This window comes from Carassius auratus, chromosome 13 (genome assembly GCF_003368295.1).
Source record: "Carassius auratus strain Wakin chromosome 13, ASM336829v1, whole genome shotgun sequence".
In the NCBI taxonomy this organism is placed as follows: Eukaryota; Metazoa; Chordata; class Actinopteri; order Cypriniformes; family Cyprinidae; genus Carassius; species Carassius auratus.
In genome coordinates, this window is record NC_039255.1 from 6,932,622 (window position 1) to 6,949,677 (window position 17,056).

General features: G+C 35.9%; 2 protein-coding genes across 2 annotated transcripts in view; one reads left to right on the forward strand and one right to left on the reverse strand.

The window, feature by feature from the left end:
- The window catches only part of LOC113112463 (potassium voltage-gated channel subfamily H member 5-like), a 29,546-nt gene extending 23,551 nt beyond the window's left edge, over positions 1-5,995 (forward strand). Inside the window, exon 11 of the mRNA XM_026278056.1 lies at positions 4,077-5,995. Coding sequence (XP_026133841.1) covers positions 4,077-5,099 — 1,023 coding nt within the window. The 3' untranslated portion in view covers positions 5,100-5,995. The remainder of the gene's footprint in view (positions 1-4,076) is intronic.
- Positions 5,996-9,875: 3,880 nt separating this feature from the next.
- Positions 9,876-11,167, reverse strand: LOC113113230 (glycoprotein hormone beta-5-like). The gene is made up of 2 exons (XM_026279393.1): positions 10,952-11,167; positions 9,876-10,067 (listed from the first exon to the last, which is right to left on the reverse strand). The coding sequence occupies exons 1-2, from the start codon at positions 11,165-11,167 to the stop codon at positions 9,876-9,878; spliced, it is 408 nt and encodes a 135-aa protein (XP_026135178.1).
- Positions 11,168-17,056: the final 5,889 nt, after the last annotated feature.

The window sequence follows — 17,056 nt, forward strand, 5'->3', positions numbered from 1 at the left end:
ATGTGGCAGCTGTAAATCTGAAAGCGTGTGTGTGTTTGATATTTTCGCTGCCGTAATGTCAGGGAATTAAATTTATTTCTCCACCCGTGTGGGGATTCTTACATTTTAATATGGGGTCACACTGTCTATTAGTATATAATGAGGAGTTATGTGTGTGTGAGCACACCTGGTTTCCTGTTAACTGTAATGTGAAAGCAAGAGGGTCTGAAGCATTTGTCAGTGATTCTCAGCAGTAAATGTTGTGGACACATTTTGAGCCAATTACCTCTCGTCAGAGAGAAGACGCTTCCCCACTCTGGGATGGCAGTTTGTGTGCGCGTGTGTGCGTGTGTCCAAGATGTGTTATGCAATGCTTTTGCTAACAGGTTTCTGTGCCAGCTATGTGCAGTTTTCAGCAGCTATTACTTCAGTTGTCAGTCACATGATCCTTTAGAAATCAATCTAATGCTTAGTTGGTGCTCAGTAATTATTGGTTTTTAAATATCAATAATGGTTCTTATCAAAACCTGTTGAAAACAGCTTTTTCCGCTTAATATATTAGTATAAACAATATATATATATATATATATATATATATATATATATATATATATATATATATATATATATATATATATATATATATATATATATGTATATATATATATATGTATGTATATGTATATAAAACTTTTTATTTAGGATTAGGAATAGAAAGCTCAAAAGCATTTATTTGAAATGGAAATAATTTGTAACATTATAAGCATACTTTCTCTTAAAGGGGGGCTGAAATGCTCGTTTTCACTCAATATCCTGTTAATCTTGAGTACCTATAGAGTAGTACTGCATCCTTCATAACTCCAAAAAGTATTAAGTTTTATTATATTCATAAGAGAAAGATAGTCTGTACCGATTTTTCCCGGAAAAACACGACCGGCTGGAGGCGTGACATGTGGGCGGAGCTAAAGAATCACGAGCGCCAGTAGGCTTTTGCGTTGAGAGCGTTTGGAAGCTGTGACATTATCGTGAGGGAAAAACCATCATCCAAAACAAACCATGGCTAACAGTCAGATTCAGCCGTTTATTTATGATGCAGAATCAGATCCCGAGGCTGAAACTGAACGAGAGCAGCAGAAGCAACTACTCGCTCCGAGTGGGGCTCGAACCCAGGTCTCCGGCATGGGAGGGGACGCACTAACAAGGAGGCAGAGATATTTTAAGCAATTTTACTCACCGCCTGCGGTTCCAACACACGATCGTGACCCTTTTTCGTTGGGATTGCATCATCCTTAAGAAATAAACGATGTGCAAATCCGTCGTCAAACTGGGCCTTGTTTGTAAAACAAGAATCTCCGAAATGCAGGGAACAAACAAAAACACTTGCACAACTCTGTTGATGCTCTGTAAAAATAAACTCCATCCACTGGTCCCTTAATGCTGTTTTTTCTTTGGTAATCTGTGCAGGGTTGTCTTGCCCTGGCAACCAAAAACACACTCCTTTTGTGACATTTCGCGACGCTCTCGCTCTGATCAGTGAAGTCTGTTGTGCTCTCAGTGCTCTGCTATACTGGAGCGCGCGCTCTTTTGGCAGACATGCCCTAGGACCCATATAAGGAAAGTCCGCTCCATCTAACGTCACACAGAGCCATACTCGAAAAAAACTTTCCGAACCTTGTGACAAACCGGAAGGAGTATTTTTGGAACAGAAATACTCCTTCAAACTTACAACTTAATTTTTGAAACTTTGTCCATGTTTAGCATGGGAATCCAATTCTTTAACAGTGTAAAAAACTCAGTATGCATGAAATAGCATTTCACCCCCCCCCCCCCTTTAAACAATTTAAAACACTTTAGAATTAAACAATTACATTTTATTATTTGGTGAAGAAAAATATCATCATTACTTTTAAATAAATCAGTAACAACTTTTGAATGGTAGTGCATTTTTTGTTGACAAAAACAAAAACAAAAAACAAGTATTAAGTTGGGGAAAAAAGGTTTTCAGCATAATAATAAGAAATGTTTCTTAAAACCTAAATCAGTGACTGGAGTAATCAAATCGAAATTTATTTATAAAGCACCTTAAAAAACATAAAAGTACTGTAGAATTTCAAAGAAATTAGATAAAACACAATAAAATACAAAGAAAAATATAATACAATAAAGCAAGAGAAAAATGAAATTAAAATAAACTAATATAAATGCATGTAATCCAAGCCAGTAGTCCTTGCATAGCGGCAAAGGCCTCATCGAACAAATATTCCTTAAGATGGGTTTTAAACATGTTTACAGAGTATCTGATAGCTATTGGTTTAATGGATATATGATATCTATCTTATGGTTGCTATAGAGTATTGTAATTACTCCACTGACCTCAGCACTCACATGTGTCTTTGTGACAGCTTTTTTCTTCTCTCATTCTCTTATTCTTGTTGACAGTTACAGGTGAACACACACTAATGCACTAATCCTTCACTTTTTTGCTCCGAGATCAGAAGTAGAATCTTAAAATAGCTATTCAAATATGGAAATTATGTTGTAAGAGTGCTTTAATACTCTGAGAAAAACCATGAAATTGTGATGGGTATTGCTGTGCTGTGCATTGTGTGTGATACTCCATTCAGGGAAGGACAGTCAGGTCATCCACTGCTGTCGATTGTTTAGACACAGTGAGATGCTAAAGTCCACTGAGGTGAATGTGAGGCAGTCCATTATAAAACTGTATCATTGCTTAAGATCTTGAAAGAATGTGAGAGTGGATCTGACCTAGACTGAGGTTGGAGTTTATAAAGGCCTCTTCTTCTGCCTTTTTCTTCTGATATGACAGCATTTATAGATTTTCATGTAGATATTTCTGTCCTGCACCTCTTTATACAGTAATTGTTTATACAACATGCCTTCTGGCAATGTTAATTTCTCTGATATTACCATATGCATTTCACAAATCTGAATATGCATATTCTAAATTAGCATTCTGCCCTTTCTGCAAAAGGGTACACGATAACAATGTCTTAATGTGTATTTTTGCAGCAGTCATTTCCATTTTCTTAGTGAGAATTAAAGAATATGCTATAAATCTTTTCCACTTCTATTGGTTGCGTTTACTTTTGGGCCTTAATGTTAATTGTGTTCATGTTTTTGAGGTTTAGCTGAGTAGAGCCTCTATCACTCCCATGCTCTTCATACACTAATTGCTCGGGTTATGTCCATTAATAACATCAGAAGTTCTGCTTTAATTTGAACCTTTCTATGAGGGCTCTTGTCACAGCACAAGGAGTGATGGGGGTTAGATAGAAGAAAGACGGAGAGAAAAAAGTAAAGACAGAGGCCAGCCACAAACTGTCCAGTGAGAATATGAAATTCTTTAATAGAGAAGAATCTTCTAAAGCCAAGAACAAAATCCAAAATACAAATAAATAAAACATATTTCTTAATTATATACATTTTATATTCAGAGTACATTAATATTTATATCGTGTATAATACATTTTATATGTTTTTTTTTTTTTTAAATAAATTAATATTAATTAATAAATAATTGTAATGAATAACTATTTAAATATTCTATATGCAATTTATAAATGTATAAAATAATATTTAGAATTATATTTTGTATTTATGAAAATGAATGTATCTTTTATATACAGTACACAGAGTTAGTCTGTGGGCAGACTATGGGAAGACAAAAAATGGAAAAAACAAGCTTTAGTGTGACAAAGGAGAAACATGTATAATTGAAATCTATCTTTCCCAACACAGCACACATTCAGTAATACCCTTATGCTGAAATTCCTATTATTAAAGGTTAAATGTTTAATTTTTATACTGGGGTATGCACTTCTTTTTTGATATTCATGTTACTATTTAGGTTGAATGTTCAGACATTTTATCTTTTCTAATACCATTTTTGTGATTATGATTTTTAAATAATAGAGAAAGCAATTTTACCAACTCAACATGCATAAAAAGTCATTAAAACAAGGAATTGGGTCAAATTACACAAAAATTATGTTTAGCTAAGTGAAAGTTTTGTTACCGGAATTCTTCTAGATGCCCTTCCCTATCTAACTGATGGTGTTTCTTCTCTCCATATCCAGTTTATATTCCGTAAAATCAGTGACGTGAAGAAGGAAGAAGAAGAGAGGCAGCGCTCAAAGAATGAGGTCCCACTCACTATTCCTGTAGACCACCCGGTCCGAAAACTTTTCCAGAAGTTTAAACAGCAGAAAGAGCTCCGTAACCAGGGCGCTTCAGCCCAGATGGATCTAGAGAAGAAACAGCAGCATCTACAGCAGTCCACACGCATTCCGAAACCTCACACCTCCCTCATGCAGAAATCTCTGCATGCGGTTCAGAATGGGTCCACCAGCAGCGTGGTCACCATCTCCCAGATCACACCCATCCAGAACTGCCTGGCTTACCCTAAAGCGGCCGACTCAATTAAGCAGAACAACCGCGACTTCATGGAACTCAAACCTGCTGTGGCCAGCGGTGACCAAGTCGCAAACCGACTCAAAGTGACTAACACAGCACGGACCAAACCTGCAGCAACCGCCCGTGGCTGGATGAGACTGAAAAACAATATGGCTGCCCCAGGTTCACCTCCAGAGGAGGAGAGGAAAGAGGGATTGAACAATGCAGCTAAGTCCGTGTCCATGGAGCGCATTTCACCAGAAATCAAAGTTCAGATAGAAAGTGTTGAGGAGGTTGGAGCATCCAGGAAGAATTCACTCCGCAAAACAGACTCTTTGGATAGTGGCTTGACATACAGTGACCAGAGACTGGATAGGGTTTCAGAACCCCAGAGCCCAGTTCCTGGAGTCAGTGGAGGAGAAGGATCAGCCCGGGATTTTTACCCCAGCAGTGAGAGCTCATTCCAGGCTGCGCTGCAGGAGGCAAGGCTGGAGCTGCGGACAGAGATCCAAGCCCTGAATGGAAGGATGGAAGCTTTAGAAGAACGGCTTGGACAAATTCTCAGGCTGCTTTTAGAGAGTTCAAAGCCCACATCTAGTGAAGATCCAACCCCAAAAACACACAGACCAAAACTCAAAGCACAGAGCAGCATCCCAGTGTCCACACTCAGTACTCAAGACTCTGAAAATGATGAGGTTTTGCCATAGGAAAACAGACTTTGCATTCAGTAAGCATTTGAGATGAAGCATTTGTAGCATCACTGGTGTTTTGGTGCATTCAAATTTGGCAGCTGTACCTGCAGCTTACACAGGAACGCCCAAAGTAGGAGCTTGGGTTGGTTTCTAGCTTCTGTTTACTGAGGATAAGGCTGACACCTGAACATCTGTATGGGAACAGGAGTTGGTTTCTGGATCTAAATAACTGCTAGGAACTCTAACCCGATCAGAGAACAGTGGCATGTACTGATGAATACAAAAATAAGAGGATTTTTGTTTAGTGCTATAATGTTCAATCAGCACTTACTTTGCACACTGATAATGGAACTATTTCCCCCGCCATTTTTTCCCCCCTTTTCAGCATAAGTTTGTATATAAAATGCATGTCCAGCTGGGTTCTGGCTTGCCAAAAATGTACAACCCTGATGACGTCTGTACAATTGAAATTATATTTAAATGCTTGTATATTATGCAGTTGACTGCATGCAGATGTATTTATTCTCACAGAATGCTTATTTTCAATGTTTAAATGAAAGAGACTGTTGATTGTCTTTATCACCATAATTTACATTCAGGTTTTTAACAAAACGTAGCATGACCGATCACGAAGGACGACTGTGTCCTGTTTGAAACACGTATGCATGAATGACTTTAACAGCACTCAAGAACTTTGCCTTAAAGGAACTAAACATCACTCTTGAAATAAAACTGAAGGAGAAAAACCAGCACTGGTTATTGTAGGACAGGTCTGTTTATTATTATTTTTTGTCTACATTTTAACTTACATGTGTCAGGATTTTAGAGGGTGTAGGATGTTATGCCCTTCATTAATGTAATCATAATCATGTATTAATAAGTACATAGTATGTACATGAGGAACAGGACTGTAAAATAAAGTGCTACCAAAATGGTTCTGACGGATCGTGTATGCATATACATGTATGTATTTCATTTTTTTTTAATAATTTTTCATAACTATTTTCCTTGATTTTTTTCTTTATTTTTAAATAAACATATGCTTAATAATGTTTCCCTCTTTGTATCCAGGTAGCACAAGGTTAAATCTCGCAGCACAGGTTAAGAGTGCAGCTCTCTGTGTTATGGTCCTGCTGGTTTGATCCTGTTTTCTACAAAAGAAAGACAGATGAAGCTCTCGGCTGAAGTCAGTTTTCAGGTATTGGTGCAGCTCGGCATCAAGCCCTCCAGATTCTGTTATTACAATCTATTTATCTTCCTCTCTGTCTCTCTTTTGCTGTGCTTGCTAAAGATCTGTTATTGGCTTGGTTTTAAAATATTAGTTTTGTGCTTTTATATACTCACACACACATAAATGTTGCTTCACAGATACAAGACCATTTCAGCAGTAACGTGTGTTTGTAAATATAAAACCAAAGACTGTGCTATATTGAATATAAGATGAGGTCTGCCTTCTGTGTCCTAAATATTCCCTTTTGCAGATGGTCTCAAGGTATCAATGAGCTGTTGTGAATAAGACCAATTTTAAGCTCCTGTTTAAACTACCACTCTGCTGTAAAACTACCATTCTGCAGTAGCTATATACTGATTTTAATATTAATGAAATTTTTTAGATTCTTACTGAACAGGTTTTTCAGATATCAGATGAATAGGTCACATGGCCTAGCTCTCTTTTTCATGTCAATCTCTATGATTTTTGAAAGAGCGCATTGAAACTGGCATCAGCGAAAACTTAAGATGATATGAAGCATCAAAGCATAGGAAAGTAATCATAAAATCACTGCCCTCCTAAATTAATAATCCTATTTTAGCCTGGACATTTCATTTTGTTTACTTAGTCTACTTAGAAATGAATTTATAGTCATTGTCCAGAAATAAAATCTGGTTATCACAAATATTTATGATTTTCTTATTTAGTGAGCTTGATATAGTGCAGATATAAATAATAGTATTTAAAATAAATGAACGTAAATGTGTGAGAGAGGTGTTGTGTAAGACTACACTCTCTGCCATACCTTTTTTTCTTGCTTATATTTAGAACCTCATTTGGATGGATCCATGCCCGTCATCTCAAACGCCTCGAGTTGTTTGAAAGATCCTGTCTTTGAGTTGGGCCAGATTTAGATTTTGTTTGTTTGACAATTCAATGAATGGAAGTGATTTGACAGAAGGGTAATTTTGGCAATAAATATGGGACAAAGGCAGCATTGGGGGAGGTTTGACATTTTTGGTAAATGCTGGTGTACGTATATCGTACATGCCAACATTAGCGTAGCAACAGAATGGATTATGCCCCTAAGGCATCAGCCTTTTTTGGAATCCCCGTCTTGTACCGTGCACAAACAGTTTTTGCCAGGCAGTTAAAATAGTGAAAATAGCATCTTGTAACTGTACTTTACAGCACTTAATATTGCATGACATATTATTCAAAATGCAACTCTGTGGAAGTTCCCACTCTTGTGAAGAATCCACCACATTTACTGTGACTGTTTAAGATAATTTATATGGATATTTTAATTTAAATTTGGGTTGATTTAAAAAAAAAATGAATTAGAATTGAAAAAAAAATGTTTTAAAGAAGTGTCTTATGCTTAACAAAGCAGCATTTTTATCAAAAGTACAGTAAAACACTAATATTGTTAAATATTATTACAGTATTCTACTTTTGAATTTTCAGCAACCCTTACTCAATTCTTCAGTGTCACATGATCCTTTCAAAATCATATTTTTATTTTTATTATTTATTGATATTTTTTTATTGCTACTTGGCAGATTTTTTTTTTTTTATTAATTTTTTTTTTAGGTTGTCTGCAGTACCTTGAGAGATGTAATGTCCATGTAACTTTATTTTATTTTATTATTTATTTTTCTTAGAAGCCAGGAACACAGATACCCTTATTTTAAGTACATTTTTGTTGTTATTAATTTGAAAATTAAACAAACTTTTTTGTCCCACTTTTAGGAAGAATCCACATTTATCTGAACCAAATCTGCACACCTTTGTGATTGTGGAACTAAATGAAAATATATGAAACTGTTGGACCTGCAGTAAATGTAATTTCCAGTGCAGAAACTGCTGAATTTGATCTCTGAGGCGTTACACACAGTGTTTAGGTTTATAATGGAAAAGGTAATAATCATATGCATCTGCTACTCAATACAATAACAGAATAGGAGATGAAAATGTTTTCTCATCATTTTCAAATTAGTGAGGCTTTAAATAATTTATCATGCAGGGACTGCTGGGACATATGAACTCACAGTAATGCAGCATTCAGAAAAAAATATTCTTAAGTCCTGCAGTATTCTGATGATTAGACAATTATAAATTATACATTATTCATATGTGTGAGATCAGCAAATGTAAGGTAAATACACTAAAGTTTAAATGGAGAAAAGTTTGTCTGGTTGGCCTTAGATGGAAAGTTATGAGCAGGTGGTAAATATATGAGTATAAATGGCATTACACTATGAGTCACTGATTGAGATGAGAGCAGCATTGAACAGGTGGGTTGGACCCCCTAATGATTTCTTTATCACACATATGGACATGTGTCATAGTTACAAGACTTTCGCCAAAAAACACACACAACAAATCTCAGACAAATAAGAAAAACAAATAAGAAAAACAACAAAAAATATATATATACTTTGCTTCTGTTACCCATCATGCACTGTTGCCATTGGATTATACAGTATAGGTAATGTATATGAAAATACTGAAACATACTTCTGTTCAAATGTTTGGGGTTAATAAGATTTTTGGGAAGCACTTTATTTTACAGTCCTGTTCCTCATGTACATACTATGTACTTATTATAATAATTACAATAACTACGTAATAACTACTAACCCTGAACCTACCCCTAATCCTTACCCATGTATTTACCTTGTATTACCAGAACTGTCTGAGGTAAGTAAACTGTGTGTACATAGCCTACTGTAAAAAAGTTTTTTTAATGAACAAAGTCTCTTATGCTCACCAAAGCTGCATTTATTTATTTGATAAAAATACAGTAAAAACAAAGGTGTATTTTAGTGGAATATTATAACAATTCAAATAAATAATTAAATGTAATATATTTTAAAATGTGATTTATTCCTGTAATGCAAAGTTGATTTTTCAGCTGCCTTTACTCCAGTGTTCATTGTTACATGATCCTTCAGAAAAGGTTATTTATTTATTATTTGTTTGTTTGCTCAAGAAACATTTCTTCTTAATATCAATGTTGAACAGTTTTACTAATATTCTAATGGATATTGTGCTAATTTTCTTTGGACGTCTTTGACAAATAGAACGTTTGAAAGAACAATTAATTTGTAATTGATATCTTTAATAACATTATAAATGTCTTTACTTTCATCTTGATCAGTTTAATACTTTTTTTAAAAGCTAGTACATGAGGATTTGTATTTTATTTTTATTTTTTATTAAAAGAACAGGTTTACAATTATGACGTCATGAACAATCTTGTTCTCTATTACAGATCAGTGAGAAATCAAAATAATTCAATGCCTTATAGCTATAAGATTTTTTATTTTCAGGTTATGACAGAAGACCATGGTTGTGTTGTTTGCGGTTTTATTAAGTTTCGCTCTTTTCGGGAAATAAAGGAGGAGGAAAATACTAGGATTAGGAATGTAACACAGGCTACAGTGACCATTTGAAAGTAAACTCTCTTCCGCATGTACATAGACATCAAACAGATTGATTTTTGATTAATTTTATTCCTGCCCTGCACATGCTCTTTGAGGTTTTAACCATAACTAAAGTGCAGGCTGATTTCTCCATCAGACCGAAGTGACGCATTCCGTGGTGCTGGTGAGACAAACCCCACAGTCACACCGGAGGGCCACTGGATATGTGTAGGACGGGTCCACGTCTGCTGAGCAGTTCGGCAGCTGCACCGTTTCTAATCGAGTTTCATTATAAGTGCACACACGCTGGTGCGACTCGATGAAGGGTGGGTCCAGGACTGGTTTCTGCAGTGATTGACAGGTGAAGTGAAGGGTGTGTATCAGACTGATGTCATGATGAGAACTTTTCATCTGGGCACTGTTGTTGTTGTTTTTTTGTTTTTTTTAATAGACTATGCATAATATACTGTAGAATATTTAATTAAAAATGTTAAATAATATCTCAATGTCTGTTCCAACCCAAACATTTACTGAAAGTGAATATTGTCCCCGAAGGCAATTTATCTTCAAAAATGAGTGTTGTCTTGATCTGACCCTTAAAACTGAATTGACCTGTAGTGAGGATGAGGTATAACTATTCGGGTTATATATTTGAGTCATAAAAAGTAGTTGATTTCAAAGCTAGCACATAAAACATATTTGTTTTTGTTTTTTTCTGAGTGTGCGCATAGAAAATATATCGACACTCTCCTTCAGATATGCTCTTATCAATAATTAAGAGCAGTAAATAATGATTCTTGTAAAACATTTATTGCAGGAAAAAAAATGGGTCAAAGTGAGTTCTGTTCCCAAAGTGCTTTTAACTGCTCTATGTGTAACACTTAAACACAATCAAAATTTATTTTTAACTGAATCTCTCTAATAATATCTTTGCATTTTTATGAAAAAGTCAGAACTATTTTGCCGCTTCAATTTGTATTAAAAGCAAAATCACCTTGTCTATTATTTATGATACTATGGAATATACCGAATCTGGGGTTTATCATTTGATATATTAGAGAATTATAAAACCATGTTAAATAATAGCAATGCTTTAAAATTAATTTTCACCTTGACATTGTTTATCATATCATTTTTGAATAAGTATTGATCACATTGCAGGTCTGCTGCAAAAGCGCTTCTCTCTTTTCATGAGTATGTTTTTCATGGGCTGATAACGTAAGCCTTACTGCCCAGGTCTCACAGCGCCCCCAGCAGGCATCAGTGGTGATGTGCAGCCCACTGCATCCTGGCTTACGGGCCAGAAAGGTCAATTCTCTGACTGCACAGCCGATGAAACGCTTCAGGTTGAGCACAGAAGCCTCTGTATGAGCTCCACAACACAGCCAAACAGCCAGAGTCTCAGTCACACAGCATAGAGTTACAGGAGAGAGTCTGGCACACATACATCCAGCAGTAATAAAGAAATGAAATGTCACAAAAGACCAAAGACAAAAGACCAAAGACAAACAGGGAAGGAGTCCATGGCAAAATCTAAAAAGTGATTTTTTTCTGAAAGGTCTGATATTATTGACACCTGAGGGTGCAGGGTGACAACTGTGCAGCTTAATTTCCTCAGAAAATAATTTTCTTTATTACATTCTTTATTTTTTAAATTAGGGGAAAACATACATTTAACATCTTTGGATTTCATGAATTACAAACAGGCATATTAGACTCATAACTATGCAAGAATCCTGAAGATACGGAGTGACCTGCATGAGGACACTAAATTATAGGGCTAGTATTATTATTATTATTATTATTTTAATTTTGTGTAGAAAACAATAGTAGAACAGAAACAAAACTTATTAGCTGAAATGTACAAAGTATTATTTAGAGTAAATAAATTTGTGTTTAGTAACGTTAAACAAACTTTTCTGAAATTATGCAACAGTGACGCCTAGTGGTCGATTCTGGAAGGTTCTGATGAAGAGAACCAACACGATCTACTCATAAATCACTTGTCTCACAGTATAAGTGATCAAGTTGTCCCACAACCTGTAATTAAATGAACATGTAAGTGTGCTTTAGGCAATAAAACGTATGTAGGTACTGACTGAGGGGCTTTTCAGTAAGAATTATTGATTATCTGAAGGACAAACTTTTTTATAGCCTGTGGAAATCTTTAATAATGTTTTAAACAACGATATTTTGTGCTTCCTGTCTGTTGTAGGCCTATGTGTATCTATAATAAAGTCATTGAGGAGCCTGTGCTACTTGTCATGGTTACCTCATCTGGTGTTCTCAGCTTCGTAATAACTGTTTAGCAGCTGGTGAAAAAATATACGCAGTGACTACATTAATTGATTTTCTGCGAATTATTTATGAAGGAATGAATGACAATAGGAATATGTGCGATTCGGAATTTTGCCTGCGGACGAAAAGCTCTTCCACGCAGATTCGCTTGTTTTCCAGAAACTTTGTTGAAATCTGTATATATTATATGATATCACCATTTATATATTTTGACCACAGAAACGACTTCAATTTTCATATGTTTTTTCTGTTTGTCTATACTCACTTTGTGACTGCCCTCAGTGAATGACTGTGTAATTTGAGGAACCAGTCAAATTTAGTTACCTTTGCTGTTCTTGTTTATGATGCTTCAATGAGCTTTGGTTTGGTTTTGGTACCAAGAAGTACTTTTGAAATTAAATGGATAAAATTGAAAATGGTTGTCTGTGCAGTAGATGTACTCATTACTAATGTAACCTATTTGATGAGTAATGTCGCTTTTTTTCTTTACAGGAGGTTCACTCAAAGCTGTGTACCCAGAAGTCCGTTCTACAGCGTATTTCAGAAAGCTTGAACATGATGTGCTCTGACAAAAACTCATCAATTCCAGAAGAGATGGGAGGGAGAGAGAGATAAAAAAGAGATGGGAGACAGAGAGAGAGGGACATTTCAGGAAGTCTCACAGTCATTAGAAGAAGTGGAGGAGCAGATTTGATGCATTCTTTGAATGGTTCTGAACTTATTTTGTTTCAGCACCCAGATTTTACATTCATCAAAACATAACTTTTTAATTAAGAATTAAACAAAACTTTAATTAAGATACAGCAACATTTGTCAATTGAAATTTTTGTCAATTATTTATACAAAGAAGTAAAACATGACCGAGTCGAATGAAAGGAAAACTGGAGTTTCAGTGGATAATAACTGAATTATGACTTCGTTTGCATGTAATCTAAAGTGTGTTATTTATACTGTCTGCGTGTAGGTCCGTGACTGGCTGCAGGAGCATGAGGAGATGGTGAAAGGGTCACAGAGCTGGATCTCAGAGGCTCAGTCTTTGCTAACGACACCCTGCACATACACCACTGCCAGATGCCTGGACAGTCATGTGAATCCACTGCAGGTTTTATTCTCAGACACATCATTATCATTTAGCTGACTTCTGAAGAAACCTATATCATCCCACTATGGGGTTTAAACTTAGTATTTGGTTACTGGCCCAGATCTTTGTATAAGGCTAAAAGTGCTTCATCATTTTCATGTCAAATAATAATCTACATGTGTATGTGTGTGTTTTAGGTTCTAGATGATTCTGCTCAGATGAGACAGATTCTACAGGGTTTCAGCAGTGTGCTGACAGAGATGGGAAGTGTTTTTGATATCAGTCCTTTATAGGAGCAGCTCTCAAATACTGATCGATGTGTGGCAGACATGCAGCAGCAGTGAGCACACTGACATCTTATAAAATAAAAAGAGGATATGACTTCATACATACACATTTGAAAGTGAAAGTGGCGTGGCATACAACCAATTTTGGTGAGCCACACTCAGAATTCTTGCTCTGCATTTAACCCATCCAAAGGGCACACACACAGCACTGAACACACACCCGGAGCAGTGAGCAGCCTTTTATGCTGCATCGGCCGGGGAGCAGTTGGGGGGTTCAGTGCCTTGTTTAAGGGCACCTCAGTCGTTGTATTGAAGGTGGAGAGAGCACTGTACATTCACTCACCCCACCAACACTCAACTCACTATCTTTTGGATTATAAGTCTAACTCTAACCATTACGCCATGACTTTCCCCATTACAAAATTATGTATGATTGATTAATTAACTTAGAATTATTAGTTCATTTATGAATAATTTTGCAAATCAGGATGCACATTTGTATTATCTATAAAAGGGAATAATAATAATAATAATTTGAGGAATCTGTGAATTTCCTCTGTTTATGTGTCTACGTTTTTTTAAGGAAGTGGATGCCATTGAGTCAGAGGTGAAGGTCATGGAGAAAGATGTGGCCAAAATCAAATCTACTTTGACCACCAAAGACATCAGTCAGGACTGTGTAAAGGTAAAGTAAAAAATTTGTCTTGTACAGTATTTAAACATTTGACCAGGCATGGAAAAGACTAAAATGATGTACTATAAAGCACCTGATTCCTGTGTGTGTTTCATGTGTGTTTGCAGTCAGGACAGGATCGACCTGATGAAAAGGACAGTCGCTGAGATTCAGAACTGTAAGGATGATCTGTATCTGCCTGACAAAGCTGAAAACACACTCCTAGTGTTCAAAAAAGCAGATCAACTACAGGAACAACTGCTGGAACATGAACAGGTATACATATACAGTATATGCACACACAAGCATACAAACACAGTTTATACAATGCACAGTATCATGTACTGAAGAAGACACACAGGTCAGACAAAATACTGTTAGAATCTAATGGTCCAGAGGCAGTGATTACATACTGGTTATAATATGTGTGTGCAGGAGAGTGGTCATATTCAGATTGTGCATATAGAGGAGGATGCATTGAAAAGGTCAGGAGCTGCGCTGATGACAGTGGAGCAAATCCACACCCGAGCAGAGGATCACCTGGATCTCTGAGAGGAGCAGCCATACCCCCACAGAAACACAGGTTTGAAAATTAGGAAATAAGGTTTATAAATATAAGGTACAGAATATAATCATGGCTAAAGGGCTTTGTTATGCATAGTTAATTATTGCTTTCATAAAACAGTGACTTCAAAACAAAAACATATGATGTTTTCTCTGCTTTCTACTGTCATGTTTTCTACATTCTTACTCTTTCCATCACATGGTTCATAGTTCTGCCTTGTCACATCTCAGTAGACTTTTTTTAATATAGACATTATCCTGATTTGACTTTTCTTAATAGTGCAGTTTGATTTGATGATTGTTACTCCACATCCTCTAGGGGGCAGTATGACTACATTCTTTCATTGAGTCTGCAGTTATTATTTTTCAGATACTCCCTGTACTCCATTTGCAAATGTGGAAATATGTTAAACATTATCCAAATCTAACTTTTAATTTGGTCTAAAATATTGTTAGTATATGTATAGAGTGTAAGCTTAAATCTGTTTGATTAGTAATTTAACTATTTATCTTCCTTTGCTAAACCACAAGTTCTATGCAATAGCATTATAATGTCATGCATAAGAAGTTTTCATAGGCACAATGTAGAGAACTCATATCCATGGACAAATCACTCCAACATAATGTGCCTTATAAATGTATTTTATTTAACTCTTCAGTTTGATACTAGACTTAATCTGTTTTGGGTAACCAATCATGTGATAGACATTAGTGGTTTTTTTCTGTGTGTGTGTGTGTGTGTGTGTGTGTGCAACTATAATATAAAAGTTTTCACACTTAGCCTTGCTCAACTGAATTTTTCCAAAAAACTATTCTGCCTGCTAGCAAACCAACCATCCAAACCCTAAATAACTGATTTCTAAACAGATGTTTTATTCATGTATTTATAATTTTTAAGAACAGTATTATAACAGAGTGTGGCCAAAAAGACTTGATAGAATGAGCATCTTGTTGTGGATCTTTTTGCTCTTTGGCCCACACAAATGTCACTGCCAAACCAAGAGGCTTGCTAGTGGTCAGTGCTACGACATGTCAAAGTTCACCAAATCAGAACCCACATGAATTTCAACTTTGTGAACAGGGAAAAAGTCCATCAGGCAAAGTTCATTGTGCTGAATTCAGTAGAAATTTCACCCACATAATTTCTCAAAACAATTATAAATATGACTGCACCTTATTTCAAAACCACTATTTTTTATATACGCTGCGCAGTAACTCCCACCAGGTTCCATCAAATAGTACAAATTTCATTGAATACTACAAGGCAAATATTTGGACACCTACTTTTCATTACCTTTTCATTGTTACTATTTTCCGCATTTAATTGTAATTATTTCATTTACTTTCTTGATTTTTGTTAAGCAGGAAAATATTTTTCCATTGCATGGTATCTTCTCATTGGCATTTAATTACTAAATACAATACTATAATACCAAAAAGATCCTATAATATCTTATATGGCATGTATTTATTTTGTTTTTCATATAGCAGTGTATTATTTATTTTAAAATTTTTTTTTTTTTGGTGAGTTTCCCTTTTATCCAAATGCAAGATAAAATGGTTACTCTGAAAGGAACAGATTTTGTTTCATGAAGTGATCAAATGTAACATTAAAAGTCAGTTAATCAATGTCTGCTCACTCTGCACAGTTATGTCTAAATGCATGTATTTTATGATAAATTTGGTTTTCATGAATGATTGTTGTTTACATGACACATTCTATAAAAGTAAGCCTTCCTCTGATACCTCCTGAGTGATTACTATCATAATCAAGTCTTTTTTCAAGTCTGAAAAAAAAATTCCAACAAAACATATACATTGCTTGTCTCCCTCTTTCTCTGTCTGTGTCAGGAGCAGGGTGCATGGAGGGGGGAACAGATGCCACACAACAATGACACGTTCACACACATGACACTCGTAGAGTGTAGAGTTCAGAGTCACAAGCCCCACCAACAGAAACAGATGATGTGGTGACCTCAGCTAATGTCATGACCTCTGATGAAGGGCTGGGTGATTCCTTAGAAGACATTTCACATACAGGGTCCCTTAGAGGAGACCACCTTTGCACCTCAGAGCCTTAGCTTCATAATCACACCATCACACAACCACCAGAGAAAGATTTACATACTCTCTCTGACACACACTACTGACAGAGCCACGGGCTGCAATCCTACTTTTGCAAATCCTACTTCCTCATTAGCTTATACTCTTTGAACACTGACAAGACATTGTTGATGTAAATGCGCACAATCGAGTGTTTGTCTGTCTGACATCAAAAAGTTAGTCCTCTTGCATATTAGGTCTCTGTGGACTGGGAAGGAAGTTTGGATTTCAGAAAGTATGTTTTTATAGTACAAACAAAAGAGTTTGATAAAATATGGCCCAGGGCCATAACCACCAAAGACACTGAAAGGGACACATTCCCAACAAT